Genomic DNA, 18872 nt, shown 5'->3' with positions numbered 1-18872 from the left:
GGATTATCCAGCGTATACCTTTACATTCGAGATGATTTTTTAATTAAAAACCTTTTTAGGAGGAGGGAAGGAGCTTGCATAGGCTTACAGAAGGAAACTCCACCTCCCCAATTTTTTTAACTACGGTACCTTGTGCAATGAAGTAGGCTGTTTTGTATTCAATCCAGTGTCTTTTTTTTTCAAGACAAACATTGCGTCATTTTTTCCCTAGTTTTTAGTTTTTGTGAAATGTGGAACTAGAAAGAGGAATAGGAAACACACTATCGAGTAGATTGGCAAAACAAAGAGGAAGGCCTTCGCTCTTCAAATGAATTTTTTTGGTTAAACTCCATAGCACTTTGCATTGTTATGTAGTCTAAAATGGAGTCCCAAAAAATTGTGAAGTCAGTTTGATGTTGTTGATCCAAAATCACAACCTATGGTTTGAAAAACATTTTAGCCATCTTTATTAAAAAGTAGAGATCCACAAGTGAATTTTGGAGGGGAGCCTATATGGTGCTCATACGGCCCTGTGGCTGTGAGGTAGGCCTTCTTTTTCGTTACATATGTTGAGAGTGCGATACTTTTTGTTTAAAGTACCGTACCATAATCAATAACATTCGATATTTAAACTTTCACAGAGACATTCTATTTATGCTTTAATCTGAAGACATTGCCTGTAAATCGAACCAAGCTTTAGGCTATAAAGCTACAGTTTTACTTATCTGTTTAGGCCTACCATCATGCTTTTCATATTCACATAGCCTATCTAATAATTCAATCCAAAATCACAGTGACATACGCAAAGACCATGAGCGTTTATATTTCACCAGCAGATAGCCTCGGCTACTTTAAACTTTGGTTAGACTATAAAGTTGCATTGGGCTGCTCATAATATAAAAATCTCAAGTTAACTTATATCGAACGCTCTCCTCCCCCAGTAAGAAAATCCTTTGTACGCCATTGAACGTACCGTCAATACGAGTGTTTTATTGGGTTGAGTAAGCTAACTACGTCGTCCGCGTAAAACATTATATATGTGACGTCAAGTGCCATATCACATTTTCTTGTTTTTAATACAAAATCTATCCAAACGAGTAAACTAACTTAGCTACTGCAAACTAAACAGTTATCGTCAATTCAAGCTGAGTATGGTAGGTTAATCTTACACAATATAACTTACTGGTTGTGATTAACGAATGGGCGTTTTTTCAATTCGTTTTCGTTTCGATACAAAAAAAATTCGAATGATCCCCTCCCCCCCCCCCCCCCCCATGAGAAAATCCTGTGTACGCTACTGGTTGCAGGTAGTGTGGTTTGCGATATCTTTCTCCTTGCCGTACTCAGATGGTACTATCCTACATTTGTGTATATTGGAGTGAAATAATTAGACACCGTGTGCAAGCGATTCTTGGCAGCACCCAGACGTTTCTTGGCAAAAGCATTCCGTGAACGTCGTGGCTGTTAGGGTAGACTAGAGGTTGGAGGCCTTAATAGGGGAATAGCCCAGGATTTTTCTTTCTCTAAATCCGACCCTGTCTATTGTTAATTTGCACAGCCATCTAACTTTTAAGAAGTGTTCGGTGAGAAGTAGCAGTTCAAAATTAAACGCTGATCAAAATTAACACAATGCTGCCACACAAATACAGCTTAAGTCGAAATCTCATTTTTGTGCTTTGATATAATTTTTTAATTGAAGCTTTCGTTTTAAATTCTGCCATGTCTAGCGCAGAAGCGTAATCAAGCTCGATGGATATCCCACTCATCATCGTTGAAAGGTTGTTCAGCAGAAAATTTTTGACCAGGGCAGGAAATGCTTTACGTGGCCAACCCGGAGCTTGGAGGCTCAGGATATTCTATATATGTCCTGTTGTTGTAGCCTACTCCTGCGGAGGTGGCCTTTCTTATGAAACAAAATCCTGACTTTTCCATGGCAAAATCTGTATAGAGATGGATGCCTTTTTTCAGAGCCTTTATTAACAGCCTAACCCAAACTCATAGCATATTGTGAAACATAAAACATTTTGGTACGGTACGCTTAAGCTTCGACGAGTTTCTCTCTCTGCTTGTCTCAGATAGGCGTCTGTCTGTCTGTTGGACCTGTCAGTAGAATTCGTAAAATATTTAGTAGGCAATAGCCTCGAACGTTTTTGCTGGACCAGAAACGACAGCACATCTTTATTCTTTAAGTGTCATCAATTTTGGAAATCTGCTGCAAGTTCACAGCTCAACTCATTGCCGTCTAATAATTTATTTCTTGAAAATTTGTACAGCCTAGTGGGGTGTAGCCTTACAGCAGGTTACAACTTCGAAATTCATTTGAGGTATTCCCAGGGTTGGAAGTCGTTAGTCAAAAAGCAATGACTATTTCACTATTCGATAGTGCCCAAAAAAGCAATGACTTTCCGCTATCGATACTTAAAAAAAGCAACGAATAGGAATTACTAAAAATTGACTGGCCAAAAAAGCCCAAAAACAAGCAACCCGCAAACTCAAAAAAAGGTACCAAAACTCGAAAAAAAAACAATCCCAAACTTGCGGAAAAACCACAAGGTTTGCAACACTGTTAACGGCTCTCACTGGCATGGTTTTTCTGAACTGTGTTAGCCGAAAAATTTTCCTTAATCTATTAAAGTTCGAAAACCGGAAAGGGACTAGGTCGGATAGTAATCCGAAAATCAAATCTCGTAAATTCGTTTTGACGACAAAGTAAGTGAACAACAAAAAATGATTCAGCAGTTCTCCTAAATATCGGTTAGTGAAAAACGAATAATGATTTCGTTGCTTGCATAAAAAAGCAGTGAATAACGCGCATTCGATATTTATTTTTAAAAGGAATGGGTATAAGCATTCGATATTCAGAAAGCAACGAATAACGTTATCGAATAGTGACAACTAGTCGTTACTTCCAACCCTGGGTATTCCCACCTTCACCTATAGCCTAGTAGGCCTATTTGCGGCACAATCCACTTTATAGCCCATCTCCATTAACAACTAATACTGAGGTTTATCATGTTATTTGCAATTATAGGCTATTTGAGTGAGCAGTGTTTATTTCAGAATATTAGTCTACATTGTTTTTTTGAGGGTTTTGAGGCAAAAGTTTCCCACTTATTCCACTTCTGAAGCGCTATGCATGCCCAATATCGCTGGTTTGGTAAATAAACGTGGTTAAGCGAGCAAAGCAAGCGAAAAATTTTTGCAAAAGGAAAACAAAAAACATACTAAATGTAAAATTACAAACCAAAAAACGCTCGAACTAAATATGTGTGGGCCTTTAGACGTAGGTGAGCCCCAGCCGGGGTTTAAAAAGCAGTAAATACGGCGTGGTATGATTTACACTATTGATTATCGAGATTTTGTAGCACAGCTTTTCTTTTTCAGATATCCAAAAAAACATTAAAAATACTAAAACAAGTGGGCCTCTAAACAGCCGTCCTCCTCCACCGGCCAGGGGGTAAGGGGGCGGATAACACGGCCTTGCATACAATTCATAAACATAGAGGAACGCATGAGTACACTCAGTGTTGAATAATTCAATTTGATTAGCCAGAAGCAGCGAAAGAGCATTTGGTCATCTAATATTTTTCAGTTCCGGTTTACTTTTTTTCACTCAGATTGTCATCTAACTGTGTTTACCAGAATAGTGATCGATTAACAATTCATTTAAGGTTGAAAACTTTTCTGGTCGATGTGCACGACTTGAAGCCAAAGAGTTCTGAAAATTATGAAAACGGTTGGCTTTTTTGCTTGAAGCATTGGTTTTCGGTTTGCTGTAGGTGTATTGGGCTGGAATGCTCGCTTGGATGCTGTTCAGCATAAGTTTGTTGGCTTTCGTGCTTGAATCTACCTTTTGGAACGTTTCTTTCTTTGTTTTGCAAGAAAGTTCTTCGTTATTGCCAAATAAAGGAGCTTTTTGACCTTTGACTCTCAACGGAATGACGGGTAGTCGCAAACGTCCACGATCGTCACGATAAAACTTTTCCACAAACTGAACAAGAAAACTTGTAGATTATTATTATGATTACGATAATCAATTTATTATTTATTTCACAGCTGTAGATAGCCTACAAACGACCTGTTTTAGTCTAGTTCTGCGGGTTCGCTGTGGTATCGTCCCGGTTTATAAAGAACTTTTGGAACACAGTTCTCTAGCCATGGTTCGAAGGTTGGTGTACTAATGACGAGTGCTGTGCAAGAGTAAAACAGATCGCTTGTATATGCCGTTGTTTATATCCACACTTGTGAAATGAGTAACGATGATACTGGTCAAAGCGAAACTCAATCTAATATAATTTATTATTATCATGATTAGGCTGAAAGGGGGGCGCAAACTATCAACAGTTGTCTTACTTACTTGGCTAGAAAATAGCCTTAGCCCAACGACAACTAACTTTTACCTTGGGTTTTAGCATAGGCTATGCCTAAACATTGAAGTTAAACTATAGCATGTTTGTGAGATTTGGAACGGTTCAGTAGCATACTTATTGGCCTACCGTCCTTGCATTTGTATGATAACCAACCTGTTTTAGTGCCCAATCCGGTATTCCATAACCTTTTAAATACTTTTGTACGGTGGAAGATTTAACTTTTTCCTTGATTTTCATTTGTCCAACAGTTTCATTAGCATCGGATTTTTGAATAGGATGAAAAATAAAGTTGCGAGGAATTTTCTCGACAACTGTATGTCGCGTAAAAGTTTCGTTGGTCGATTGTCGTTTGACGTCCACTAACGGATTCCCAATCTTCAGCGTTCCGAGAGAATCCATTCCTGCACACGAATATGCGTAGGCTTTGATAAAACAAAACTATCGTAAATTTAATACTGTACTTTTTTCAGCTACTTTACGATAGATCCAGGTTAGATATATTGAGGTAGCCTACTTATGAAATGTTGGTAGCAAATTGTAACCTAATTAGGCTACCGGTATGTCGTATCAAAGGTTTTTCACAATAAACAGCAAATGATTGATTGACACTTGGGTAAATGAAAGCATCACTTAAAAGCTCAATCTTTACAGTTTCCTAACAACATGGAGAGAGTGGGGCAAGATGATCACTTTTTTACTTAAATGACCGTAACCTTAAATTTTTTGTAAATTTTATCAGAATCAAAGTATTGGGATAAGTAATCACCTTTTACCTCTTCAATGATGTTTTATGTTGTCTCTAGCAGCAACTACTAATATATGCGTTTCAAAAACAGTGTTCAAACTTCAAAGTGATCATCTTATCCCATGCATACGTCAAGATGATTACCCCTGTGGGGCAAGATGACCACACTATCATCAAAAACATGTAAATAGCATGTTTTCTGAACAGTAACCTAAAAAAAGAAAGCAATAAACGTAAAACTATAGCCCCACACAGAAAAATTAACCTAGATTTTAGAGAAAAAATGTATAGGTTAGACTGAAGAGGAGTAGGCTACTGGCTAACACAGTACCAAAAAATTCTTGTTTTTATAAATTTAAAGAAGTCAGGTTTACGTCGAAATTAGGGACTTTCCTATTAGGCCTAAGTGCTGATTTGATACAAGTTAAGAAAAAAGCTAGGCTACTTTTAACATAGGCCTATTGCAATCTTTCACTTGAATTTTAACTTGGGCCTATCATTGTTTATCCCCTGATCATCTTGCCTCACGAGCAAGTGATCATCTTGCCTCACGAGCAAGTGATCATCTTGCCTCATTCATGATTTTACAGTTTGACTTGTTATCATCTCAAAACTACAAGTGGAATTATTCTGTTAACAACACGACATGAACCTACCTGAAATCCATTCTAAATCTTCAGTCATTTGCCCATTGCTATGCAATCCGTAGACGTAATTTTTATCAAGACGAGCCATTTTTCTTTGTGCAGGTTTTTTTGTACATTCTTGCGCACAAATTGTTTCAAAATCAACATCTTCTCGGGCTAACAAAAAACAAACTTGTAAATTGGGGATAACCATAGAAAAAAGCACGGACTTTTCAAGTAGAGCCTAGTGTGCACATTTTTCTAATTTGGCTTTGGCTTTTTAACTTACTTAGCCCTTTTCAGTTTTTTGGTAAAATATTATGAATGATCGGCCTACGTAGTTTAGGTGATTTTCTTTCAAACAATTTGGTGCTTTATCGAGAACGCATTTAAACAAATTATGGTATTATTGTTTCTCTTATACATCACATCATTCGCCACAGTATTATATTTTCACTGTTTAAAACACATTTTAAAAATAAGTTAAATAGGCTAATTCACGCAAGTAACATGAGATCAGAGATGAGGAAAAGCTAATAAGATTTTATAAATATTGAAAGTCAAATACTGTAAGCTATGTCTTGTGAAATACCATGTCAGTTGTCAGTAACTGTCAGTTTTAAATTCATAGCAAAGAATTTTACAGTTTGAAGGCTATTGATGAAAATATCAGTCAGAATTTCCCATGCTTGTGGAGGCTTTGCACCAGTGACGTAGACCCGGTCACTAAGATTGACAGAGTGAAGTTTTAGCTTGATGTTGTGTGTTGTTGTTGTGAATTATTCCATTTTAACAAGGTTCCGTTTGTTTCTGAAATGCCTTGCTCAAGCTGACATCCTGAGAGTCAAACTAGTGCTGCTTGATACAAGAATACCTTTTACCTCAAGAAAATTGTTCATACACTGCTACTTAAGACCTAGCCTACATCTCTGCCCAATATTAGTCAAACTTACGTGCAAAACTTCTTGATGGAGTTCTTCTAGTTGAATTAAGACTTGGAGAAGAACGATAAAATGAAGAATACTTTGAAACAGAAAATGTATCGTTTTCCGTATGTGACTTGTCATGTCTTGAGCCACTCACACTAGCTGAGCGAGACGCTGCAAGAATATTACAATAGCATCTAAGCTTAACACAATATTTCAATTTAGCTTTGCAGGCTACTTTTACCATGCAACTATAGATTGTAGTCTACACTCTACAGCCTAATTATGTTCACAATTTCAGTTAAATGATGCGAAGGATTGTCACATAGTTCAACGACACAGGTTGAAAATTATTTTGAATGAAGTATAATCTCTAAAGTCTAAAGGAAGTTAACGTATAGCCTAATATAGTAAGGCAGCTGCTTCGTGAGCGCCCATAGTCTAGAGCAGGGGTCACCAAACTACGGTCCGCGGGCCAGAACCGGCCCGTAAACTGATTTCATCCGGCCCGCCACGTGCTGCAGAAATAACAGCTGCACTGCTATCCGCCCCGATAGCTCAATTGGTTAGCGCGTCACTTCTGGAACGAAGAAACTTCAACATCAATAGCGGCGCTGGTTCGACTCTCGGGTTGTGCGCTTGAGCAACGCACGTTAAGGACTGCTTTTCATTTAGCGGCATCTAATGCATGGAATAATTCCCCGGCAACAAGACTTCAACGATCGGAAACTTCACTTTGTCAATCTCGGTGACCGGGCCTGCGTCAGTGATTCAAAGCCTCTACAAGTATGCGAAACTGCCAGGATTAAGCTCTGCAAGAAGCTTTCCCAGTCCGAGGATAAAGATTCAATCAATCAATCACTACAACTGTTAAGGAAAAAAGTTACCAAACTTTTTGTAAAGGACTGACGTTGCTGTTGAGCTACGCTCATTTCATAAATCTCACTAATTCTGGCAAATAGCAATATTAGTTGCCTATGTCTATCACAAATTACAGTATTTGACGTTGTACAAATTATTATAAATTCTAAAACTAAAATAAGAATTGTTTTTCGAATAATACTTTTTTTATAATACTGGTAATAGACAAATTGCCAGACACTGTTATAAATTCTGTGCATGTGCTTCCCTTAGCATTTGCAACCGTCTTTGGCTTTGCCTTCCTTTTAGTGTAATAGAGAGTAGAGACTTCTTTGTTAAAATTGTTCGTTCTTATAGTTCGTTGTTGTATGTTGAATTTGTACATTTTTCCACCAGGCAGCCTACATGTTGGTGTTCTGTTTTTATTACTAGGTCACTACAAATGGGGACAGTCGAGGCCAAATTTGGAAAGATGTAATGTTTTTTCAAGAGCACGATCTCCTGTAGTGTATCACAGCAGGGGATTACTTTTCCAGCAACCTTTCGATTTTCATGACAACTTTGCTATTCCACCGCTGACTTTGTTATTTATTGTGCTCTATTCAAGTCAATGGAGATTCTAAATAATTGTACGTCTTTTCGCAATTTGCATCCGCCCGCAGCTGTTAATCTCGCAAGCAATCCGGCCCTCAGATAAAAAAGTTTGGTGACCCCTGGTCTAGAGCGAAAGATAGAGCGCTCGGCGAAGTGGAGAGAAAATACGATGAGATAGAAAGCTAATTTTTTTTTGACTGATAAGTTTAAAAGAAATTCTGGACCAAATAACGTCATCATCCAAAAATTGCAAAGTAGGCAGTTACTTTTGAAAACACACAAAAATATATTTATATAAGCCATCAATAAAATAAAATAGCCTTAACCTGCTGTTTTGGTGTTATAACTTCTGTCGCCGATAGGTTTGGCATCAACTTTGAAAGCTTGAAAATATACATTGCCGCCATAGCCTGGCCATGCCTGAAATGAATTACTGTATACGAGTAACATTGCTTGAATTGTTATTATCGCCGCAATGAACTAGATGTAGTCTTCCATGTCACCCACTACTCGACACCAGGTATCAGACAGCTTAAAATAGTTTGTACATCTTACTCTTCGGTCAATGCAAAAACGAATTGAATCCACAAAAAGCTTTAGCATACCGTATTAGCCTAGTTCATTGAAATTATTGAGTGTTTTTTCGTCAAATTGCCGTAAAGATGCACAGCCTACTTTTACTGGTCGAAGAGGCATAGGTTTTGTTTGATGGACGATGAGGGTTCTGTCCGGTCGATGGACATACGGAGGTTCAATGCTCGCAGAGAAGTCTTTCTGTGTGGAAAGCAAATTTAAAAACAGCAGTACGAATTTAATTAATTTCAGATTACAATGCTTTCATGGGTTATGCGACATGACTGACGAAGGCTATATACAGAATGTCACGTACACTGTCATCTTGAATTAGAACGCGCAATGGTTCCGATGTTCGAAGCGATGATGCGTTGATAGTATTTGGTGGAGGAAAATGAACCTATAAAATAACATCTTGCCGTTAAAGCTTGAGATTTTAAGAATAATTTTTTTCTTAAGCTGTAAGTTGAAGAACCCTGCTGTCTTTACCACGTTAGTCTGGGATAGATAGTAGCTTTGATATGGGCTTTTTGGAAGTACTTTTCGACCCGGGCCAGGGAACAAAGAAAATACGCATTTTTTGGAGTTGCATTGTTTTTTTAAAGGTTGGTATTTTATTTAGGGGCCCGTGAGTAACACTGGTATCGGTCAAAGTTATCTTCTCAACGCTCTTGGAAATAGATATCGGGACAGGTGTCAAGTAGCCATTGATGTAGTTGGTCACCCATTTCCAGAGATGGGCAAGATCACCAGTATTGGTGATCTTGAAGATCAAGATCAAGATCACCAGGAATAGGTGATCTTGAAGATCAAGATCAAGATCACCAAACTATGTGATCTTGAAGATCAAGATCAAGATCGTGATCTTGAAGATCAAGATCACATTCAAGATCACTTTTTTTTGTACTTGAAAAAAAAATGAAGTTTTTGATCAATGATGTTGCAAAAAATAGTTACTATGAGCAACCTGGGTAAAGGTATATAGTTGGTATTGCTAACTTTTACTTTTAACTACTCGATCGCTGGCCTAAGAATTGTGATAAGTTAGTGACTGTTGCTATTAGGCCTATCAACTGTTGACGTAGTTTGCGTAGAATCGCAACGTCACACCCAAGGCCGAGGTTAATTACAGTAATTCTGAAAAAGTCGCAAAATTTGCCATTAGTTTTATACTTTTTATTTATAATAAATAAATAAAAATAAACTTTGAACTGCATCATTTTTTACCAAATTTTTGTCTGGTTCATGTGAGAGTTTTTATTCGTGTTACTATGTAGTTTTAACTTTCACTGTAATAGGCCTATGTCAATGTTTATTGCACCATTTACCCATCTGGCAACCTTGATACTGTTGTCTGCTATCAAAAAAGTTCAGAGGTTTGCGCTCAGACAAACCGTTCCATACTCAGACCCTAAACAAGTCTTGTTGGTTTGCTGCAATAAACCACTTTACAAGACCAAAGTCGGCTAGAGTCCAGATTTTTTAAGACCGCCATTCTAGACTTTTGAAACATCTCAAATTGGGTCAAAGAAAGCAAATATTTCTTTAATATTCTTATACGTCAACATAAAGTACACGGAAGTTGACTTCTTTATTATGACCAACACAGAAAACTTTTTCAATTTTGAAATGGCAACACTGACCAGATTAAATGGAGACTTTAAATCAGTGGTTCCCAACCTTTTTTGGTGTCGGGGCCGAATTTCAAACTTCAGAGTACGTGTGGAGCCGCATGAAAACACTCAAGTAATTATAACGAAAATTTTAAAGCATGAAAGCATGTACCGACAAATAGCAACACTAACAAGAAAAATATCACAAATCAATTTAATGTCCAACTTGGCATTGGCTTTGAACCAAGTTTGTCAAAGCGAGGGGCAATTGCAGAGGATGCAGTATGCAGTATCTGCTTGAGGTGGTCATCGGTCAACCGATTGCGATATTTATTTTTGATTATGATCCTTTTGCTGAAAAGTGCTTCACATACGTAAGTTGATCCAAATGCAGAGGCATTTTTCTGGGCATTGGTTTTCAAGTTCCGATACTTTCCCTCTGGAACTCGAATACAAAATTCAAGTAGCCTAGGTTTTCACTTTGAAATAATTGTTTGAGCTCGATATCTGACTGCATGTCTAGCAACTCCAATTGAAAATTATCAGGAGCTGTGGCCACATTAACTGCAATGGGATTTGCAAACATGTTCATCATTGGCAAAAATAAATTCATTCCGTTTATGCGGCGGTTGAACTCATCAATCAAGTTACTGATAAGTCTGCTGTATGCTTCAAATGATCCATTGGTTCGATGGTCAGATAGTGTTGGGAAATGTGTTGTAACATCACCTGCAAGCTGCGTTTTCCTTCAGATTTATCTTCAGATTCATTACTAACCTTGAACCCTAATTATTACAATTAGATTTTTTATATTTTTGTGGGATTTTCAGGGGTCAATGAGAGCCGCAAGAAGGCTAGCTTGGAGCCGCATGCGGCTCTAAGAGCCGCGGTTGGGAATCACTGCTTTAAATCGTCGTTTGTTGGACATATATCATATTAACAGTGGCTTTATGTTAGTAGTTGCTACTAACTACTTTTTACAGTACGAGTTCTAAAAAAATGCCTCTATCTACTAAGTAAACTTCAATTTTAAAGTGATCTTGATCTTATTATTCTTCAAGATCAAGATCACACAAAAAAAAGTGATCTTAGATCAAGATCACCAAAAAAAAGTGATCTTCAAGATCACGCCCATCTCTGCCCATTTCAAGCACATCATGCACTCCATTTGTTAAGCGATAGATGGTGCGGTTAATGATTGGGTCTGCGATTCGTTTTTTCGTGTTCCACCCATCGATTGTGGATAGTGCCAAGATGACCACCTATCTTTAGGCACCAATGGTGCCACTAACTATGCATCATTTTTTTTCTGTCATTAAAGATTGGTTACAAATATACAAAGTATACCCGTGGTGTTATCTTCCATCCAACTATTTTATGTCCAACTTCTATCGCATCATCAGCTTCGTCATCGTCAGCGTTGTCATCAAGAATAGAAGTTGCTGGTGATGTGCAAGGCGTGTTTGTATGAACGATAGTGTAATCGTCTTCGTTCGTCATCGTAGATTTTGTTGTCATCGATTTGGACTTTTTCAATTTTTTAGACAGTTTCATTTCTTCTACTGGTTGTCGAGATTTCTCCATGTGTTCTGGAAACTCCCCATCTATAAATACAGCGGAATTGACTGATGTAAGCTTGCACTAACATCTTCTTCTCAAACACTTGTAAAGTTCAAATTCCCAAATCAAAGGGCTTTAGGAGCGAAATGTTTTAGATGCCCAACTGTGCTATGTCGCCTGCTTGGCCAAGCAATAAAAACACCTGCGCGACGCTCGAAAGGACGTCGGTTCGACGCCAGTCCAGAGCATGCGGTTATGTCTCGGTTAAACACGTAGTGGTATGACAAGATATTTACGAGCAGCTGACTCGACGACTACATGTCTTTTTGCAGCCTGTTGTGTTTTATGTGATACACAGTTGTGCTGCATGTTATCGCAAGCAGCAAAAATAATACACCTTTATTACCAGTGGCGTAGCCAAGGGGGGGGTTGGGAGTTACAACCCCCCTTTGGCACACGTGTGACGTCACGATATTGAGAATGATGCTTTCTGTCTAAAAAAAAATTGCCTAATTTTAAACAAAATTGCATTAAAAAAGCGAGTTTTGCCAATACCAAACATCTCAGCCAGGAATTAGCAACAAAAAAACACCATTTTACAGGAATATTCGTACCCACATTTTTCTTGAAAATGCTCTCAGAATGCACCAAATTCAAAGTAATTTTTCAAAATTTTCTGGGGGAGGCCCCAAAGACCCCCCGCCGTTGGGTGGTCAAAACCCCCTCTTTCAAAATTCCTGGCTACGCTACTGTTTATTACTACCTGTTCAATTTATTGAATGTGATAAATCGAAATAACAGTAAATCCTCTCTTGTTGCAAGTTTACAACTTTTATTTAAATTAGTTTTCCTTTCAACTTCGCTTGATAAAAATATGAAAAAAATATCGTAGTATATTTAAAGATATCTATCTCACTACCAAAGCTATATTAACAGATACCGTCCATAAAACTCACAAAATTTCTGGAACCTGAATTTTAAAAAATAGGTTCTAAGATTAGTATGAAGTTTATTTTACTCTTGACTTACACAGTCAGGGAGTAAGCCATGCATTTTCAAGTACAGTGATAACTTCCAATACACGTTTCGCTTTAACTGGAGCACAGACGTTGGTATTGCAAAGTGTTAACTTACCTTGTTGGAATCGAGGAGCGATATTAACTTCTTGTACTTCTGGATCTTTCCCATGTTTGATCGTAACAATAGGATGTTTTGGGGAAGTTATAGGCGATCCTTCCAACAAATCTTCTTCTTCGCTACTCATGTTTGCTTTCAGATAATTTGATTTTCACTATTTAATTATAGTATGCTTGAAAAGGCACGTAAACTTAAGATTTATGCCTAACAAGAAACTAAATGCCCTGCAACGCAACTGCTAAAAAAAAAGAAAACAGCTTCGCATTTCTGTTATGTTGAAAAGTGGGTGTTTTGAGTTTTTAATGATTGTCTTTCGCCTTCTTTGCGACTTTTTCGCAAATATCATACTGCTATTTTGCATTCATCAAATGCTGGCATTTGCACAACAATCTAAACTCCTAGTGTATATTTATTAAGAATCGATTTCGCTATAGTAATAGCATCTTCAGCAAGAACATGTAAAAAAGAAAATTTGAAAAATACGCAAAACGAACAAATAAAGCAAACTCCGATATTATCAACACGCATAAACATTCTATTTTAAATATATTATTATCTATTTTTCGCAAATATTAATTTTAAATGTTGCCGCATACTTGTGAAGTTACTTTCACCGCACTTCACCGCTTCATGTTCAAAAAAGTTTGTTAACAACCCATCTTACCGTTATGGGACTGCTGACAGAATTCTATCTCATTCTCACTTACTGAGTGAATCTCTTATTTCATCCGTGAATTCTTGTGAAATTAATTGTTACGGTTCGGCACATCGCGCTATTGTTTAGTTTGAACAAACGAAACTCGAGACTGTCAACAACTCCTCTCAAAGCGAAAACGGCTGTAAGTCTAATGAGAAAAGAGATTTGTGCAATTCAACTAACAATTCTTTGAATCAATGTCATCTAACGCTGATTGAACATCAATTGTAAATTTTAGCATCATCATAATCACACGCAACATAATTAAAGGAAACTAAACTTATCATCAAGAAATGCTACTTGCTAAGACTTTGAGAAGAGCAACATACTTATTTCCACGTGACGTCTCAGCCGGAAAATCATTCTTTTTTTGCAAGTTTAAAACGTTTGCTATTGTAATTTTGATTTTATTATGTGAAACGCTCCGTTGTCGCTCACTTACGTCTGTTTATGGTGAAAAAGTAACGGCCTACTTAATTTGTATTATTTACATTTAATCAATGTCTGCAAATGTATGAACTAACGTAATAAAGAACTGATTCATTGGCTGGGTGCTGAGCTGAACAAAAAAATCATCATCATTCACACTAACGATGTTGTGGATTATTGTTCGTGCAGAATTCCCTTATTTTTTCGTTGTGATGGTCAGAAATAAAAACAAAACTGAAACTGAACTGAGACTCATATTTAATACAAAGATCAAGGAAAAATACATTTAGTTTTGAAACGGTCGCCATTGATATTCTATTTCAGTTCCTACTCTCCTTGCTTTTACATTGCAGCCCTACTGTTACTTCAGTTTATAGAGAACCAGAACCTGATCAGCTCAAAGAAGGCAGTTCCACGTATCTTCTAACGTAGCATTATCCTGTTATTTTATGCGTTTTTAAGTAGGCTAGTCTATAACTTATTTCTCCAGAATTGACAACTCACCTACCGCTTTTGTTCATCTGGAGCGTAAAAATCGTTTCCATTATAGTGTTTAAATTAAGCGTTTATATGGCATCACAATTCACATCTACAGTGCCAACTCTGCTCCTAGCTGTTGTACATGATGATGATGTCAAAGCCTCTACAAGTATGCGAAACTTCCCGGATTAAGCTCGAAAAGAATGTTTTTTTAGTCCGAGGATAAAGACTTCCACCATCACAATCTAATCCGTGTCACAAAACATAAATATCCTGGAAAGTGCAGTTTCAAGATTTAGTTTTCTCTCCTGCATCTTCTTAGCTACGCCTCTAGCAGGTATTTTTCACACATGTCTTTGTAATATTGTAATGTCTTGGTATGTTTGTTGGCTTCTTTAGCAAGTTCGTCCCATTTTCGGACAGCAATGATGTCCTTAAAATGAGGATGTTTTTCGAATTCTTCAGCTTCTTGTGCATTCATTGGGCCACCTTGCAACGTCAACGTGTACAGACTGTGTGATGACAATTCTGAAAAAATGTACGTGAGTGGTTACAGTGGGGTAAGTGTAGTATTTTGAAAAGGCTGTAAAGAATAAGCGTTTTGTATTGTTGGTGCATTGGAATGATGGTTCATCGCGACCAATCGTTATAGGCCTACCACATTGTTTATAGTCTGATAGCTGTAGACTATTTTGAAAATGCAGTTTTTTACAGTTGTGTTTATTTGCTTAAAAATTGGAAAACTATTATGGATTGTTAAATGTAGTATAATAATAATTAATCAACAATAGTGAGACGATGTTTCCTTGTCGTAATTGCATAGTAGCACATGATTAATACTGCTTGAGCATACAAAGCCAAGTAACGTAATCAGATGCAACATATTGACTAATGGAACCTTTCTGTTTTTGTGAACCAACCCAGCAAACTGTCCACTTTAAGCGGTTGACTGTCTCGTATCATTAGTAGCCTATTTGCCTTGTAACTCAAGAACAACAAACAGTTTACCATTTTTTGTTTTCATTTTTTCATCATAAATCGATTTCGCTATCACAGTATCCTCAGTATGATCATGTCAAGAACTAGTCACTTTGATGTTCAGTTCTTGACATATGACATACTGAGGATGCTGTGATAGCGAAATCGATTTATGATTAAAAAATAAAAACAAAAAATGGTAAACTGTTTGTTGCGTTGGGTAACAAGACTTATATAATATAGATTTGACATATTCATGTTTATTTTAACACTTACTGAAAATAAAAACTGCATTGAAACAAATTTTACATCAAACGTTTTCGACATGTCCTCTTCAAGAAAAACATACAGTAATTTTATTTTCATTTGAACAAAATACCCTACAATGGTTAAATAATAAATTTATCAACAGGAAATGACAAAACTAAACAATGCTCATGCGCCTAGCTCAACACTCAACAATGTGCATTTTTTTTCCTGTTGATAAATTTAATATTTAACCATTGTATTTAGTTCAGATGTAGATAAAATTGCTATATGTTATTCATGAAGAGAATATCATGTGATGTAGAAAACGTTCGATGTGAAATTTGTATCAATGTAGTTTTTGTTTTCAGTAAACGTTAAAATAAACGTGAATATGTTAAATCTGATTTTGTTACTCGGCTTCGTATGCCTATGGTTCAACAAGACAAACTCTCAACCGAAGCTTTATGATACTGCTTACTTTCGTAATATAGTTTGTTTTTGAAAACGAGGTATCGTTTTGCTTTGACGTGACCCGTAACAACTTCACCTACATCATCAGGAAGTCCTTGTTTCGATAGAAAATCTCTGCCAACCTGGGATTGAAGTGACAAAAAATACAGGTTTGGCAATAAGCCCCATATGAATAATTTTTCAATTAATACGTGCACTGATTTAAATAACTAGTGATTTTTTTCAGATTTTTCTACAGTTTTTTTTAAATACTTTTGTTAAAAATATTCAAGCTGCTTTACTTCTCCATGGTTTTTTAAAGCCCACTCTTCTTCTTTGTTCACATCCATGCTCAGTAGATGCCCTATATCATGAAGTAAGGCTCCCAAAATTGTCTGAAAAAAGTTGAAAGAAGATGTAAGCACTTTCTCAATACTTTAGCGTTCTGAATATTTCATGACAGATGTCATACTTGATGACTTAAATTATGTAGTTGATAATTTTAAGCTAGTCTTGTTTGCAACACAAACTTTACATATGACGGCCATAAGCAAGGTAATAAAATTACGTTGAGACCTTCTGAAAATCAACATACGTAAATGCGAACCCCTTCAGTTTGAACTCTGTTTTAATGGACAGTACCTGCAATTTACTAGCATTTACGCTACAGTTACACTTTCTTGTTGGTGACGTTCTTACAACGTTAATCCAACTTGTCATGTTGCAATTATGCAATATCCATTTTCACGTGATTTAAAACTGTGTGGTGTTTGTTTTGAACACTCCACACCGTACGCAAGAAAAACATAGGCCAGCTCTTCTTTGAAAGTTCTGAACATTTGCATAATCTATCTGTGATCAGTGACCAAATGACGCTATAAATACCAACTTACAGAAACGGTTGCCCCAGCTTCTTCTGCTTGCAGCGCAGTTTGAAGAGCGTGCTCTGTTTGTGTGACTGCTTCACTCTCGTACCGGTGCGATCCCCATCTAAATAGATGTCTTTGACCATGCAATTTCGCACTAACATCACCAAATCAAGATTTGCTTAAAACAACAACGTAAATCAAGCATTAAGTATTGTTAGTTGTTTTGTTTGCTTACTAATTTTTCATATAACAAAATCACACCATAACGTCAAAACCTTTCATAAAATGAGAAATTTAACAAATAGTCTGACAACGTATGGCTGCATAACTTAAACCAAGTTATCTTTTAACTAAGGGTTTGTTACGTTAATATACACACTGTGGTAGGGATATATTGGTCTTTTTTTCTTCTGTTTTAACCCTATCTAAACTCCAAGCATGTTAAGAAAAGACAACATGCCTTATGCAAATAATAAGGCTGATAGACTTTTAATTTAAATATCTGTAAAACTATGAGTATCAGGTGTACATAGGTAGGCTACAATAAATCATTGAAGACTGTTACTTTGAAAGCTTGAAAACGTTATAAAGTATTTTATAAAATGAAATTTAAAAATCGTGTTGTCAAGCCATTTTTCATTGCTCTGTAGTAGTGTTTCAAATTCAGAGTTTCTAATTAAACTTTCATTTGTTGGATATTTAATTAAATATCTCATTTATCAAAAAGATTGTTCAATTCTGTAGCGGACTTAGTCCCACTGGGCCCCACTTGCAAATCTCGTAAGAATAGACTGCCAAACGTGAATTTTTTTTTCATTTACGATTGCGCTGAAAAAATGGCTTATCTACGTTTCAAAATCTTTTGTTTGCTGCAGCGTTATATTTACCTTACAACTCAGAAAGGCACGAGGTAGACGAATTTACTTGAATATCAAATCACATGCGAAAGTATCAAATTGACTGCCGAAGTCTTTTATTTGAACAAACATCATTGAACTAATACATACTTCTCATAATATGAAAAGATCCGGTCAACCACTTCTTTCATCTTTGATAAATTAACCAGTGATTCTGCAATCTTATGCCTAAACTGATCTGAAATAGAATTTTTATTAACCAGCGAACCAACCACGTCTGATGAAGGCAGAACTTAAGTTTGTAGCCTACAGTAATTTAGGCAAAAACGTAGGCAACTGACAATCTAAGAACTTCAATATAGAAAAGTTGAAAAACATTTATAATAAAAATCACGTGGCCTAGTTTTATCGAAACAAGGCAGAGGCACATCTGATTAGTAGCGTTAGGGGCAAGGGGTTTAAACAATATTTAGTAGGAGTAGTGGATGAGATATTAAGTTTTTACTTTTTAGCAGTTAGCAGCGAAACATTAAGATATGTAGCCTACATTGGACCACTAGGTCCTATCTAGGCTCGTAAACATAGAACCACATCAACAATGCAATATAGTCCAACCTTACAACGTGTGCTCACGACAAAGAAAAGTAATTGTAGCAAAAAAAAATTAATTTCTTGGGTTTTGTGAGATGACGATCGTCTCAGTTCCTTCTACAGAGTGGACTGCTACATTCCTGTGAGACTGATTTCAAAAAAATTAAACTATCCTGGATCTATGTTCGCACGATCTCGCAGTGTTCAAGATTAAGGTCATTACTAAACTGTACCGTACGATAGATATGAGTATGACAAAACACGAAAATACGTTTGTAGTTCACACAC

At 36.7% G+C, this 18872-nt stretch overlaps 2 protein-coding genes across 3 annotated transcripts; both read right to left on the bottom strand.

Moving 5' to 3' along the window:
- Positions 1–2017: 2017 nt before the first annotated feature.
- LOC145779864 (uncharacterized) lies at positions 2018–13198 on the bottom strand. The gene is made up of 9 exons (XM_082591529.1): positions 12982–13198; positions 11635–11891; positions 8991–9074; positions 8777–8875; positions 8428–8521; positions 6674–6820; positions 5751–5897; positions 4503–4750; positions 2018–3970 (listed from the first exon to the last, which is right to left on the bottom strand). The coding sequence occupies exons 1-9, from the start codon at positions 13109–13111 to the stop codon at positions 3605–3607; spliced, it is 1572 nt and encodes a 523-aa protein (XP_082447655.1). The 5' UTR covers positions 13112–13198; the 3' UTR covers positions 2018–3604.
- An 879-nt stretch (positions 13199–14077) lies between these two features.
- Positions 14078–18225, bottom strand: LOC145780068 (1-hydroxy-2-(trimethylamino)ethylphosphonate dioxygenase (glycine-betaine-forming)-like). Of its 2 annotated transcripts, none has more exons than XM_082591780.1 (5): positions 18144–18225; positions 17161–17257; positions 16570–16662; positions 16296–16410; positions 14078–15118 (listed from the first exon to the last, which is right to left on the bottom strand). In XM_082591780.1, exons 1-5 carry the CDS (start codon positions 18182–18184, stop codon positions 14913–14915), a joined length of 552 nt encoding a protein of 183 aa, XP_082447906.1. In that variant the 5' UTR covers positions 18185–18225; the 3' UTR covers positions 14078–14912. The 2 variants fall into 2 exon arrangements, with proteins under 2 accessions (XP_082447906.1, XP_082447905.1); XM_082591779.1 differs by having other exon boundaries at positions 17161–17290; positions 18144–18214.
- Positions 18226–18872: the final 647 nt, after the last annotated feature.

This window comes from Aplidium turbinatum, chromosome 11 (genome assembly GCF_918807975.1).
Source record: "Aplidium turbinatum chromosome 11, kaAplTurb1.1, whole genome shotgun sequence".
Taxonomy (NCBI): domain Eukaryota; kingdom Metazoa; phylum Chordata; class Ascidiacea; order Aplousobranchia; family Polyclinidae; genus Aplidium; species Aplidium turbinatum.
This window is presented reverse-complemented; position numbering and strand designations above follow the sequence as displayed.

Excerpts from the sequence above, each read along its gene's own strand:
- LOC145779864 (XM_082591529.1), bottom strand. The coding sequence starts at position 13,111 with ATGAGTAGCGAAGAAGAAGATTTGTTGGAAGGATCGCCTATAACTTCC. Across the intron at positions 9,075-11,634 it reads GATGGAAGATAACACCACGG|GTTCATTTTCCTCCACCAAA; the intron begins GTATACTTTGTA and ends GTTATTTTATAG. Across the intron at positions 4,751-5,750 it reads AGATTTAGAATGGATTTCAG|GAATGGATTCTCTCGGAACG; the intron begins GTAGGTTCATGT and ends ATTCGTGTGCAG.
- LOC145780068 (XM_082591779.1), bottom strand. The coding sequence starts at position 18,184 with ATGAAAGAAGTGGTTGACCGGATCTTTTCATATTATGAGAA. Across the intron at positions 16,663-17,160 it reads AAGCTGGGGCAACCGTTTCT|ACAATTTTGGGAGCCTTACT; the intron begins GTAAGTTGGTAT and ends AACTTTTTTCAG. Across the intron at positions 15,119-16,295 it reads AAACAAACTATATTACGAAA|AATTGTCATCACACAGTCTG; the intron begins GTAAGCAGTATC and ends ACATTTTTTCAG.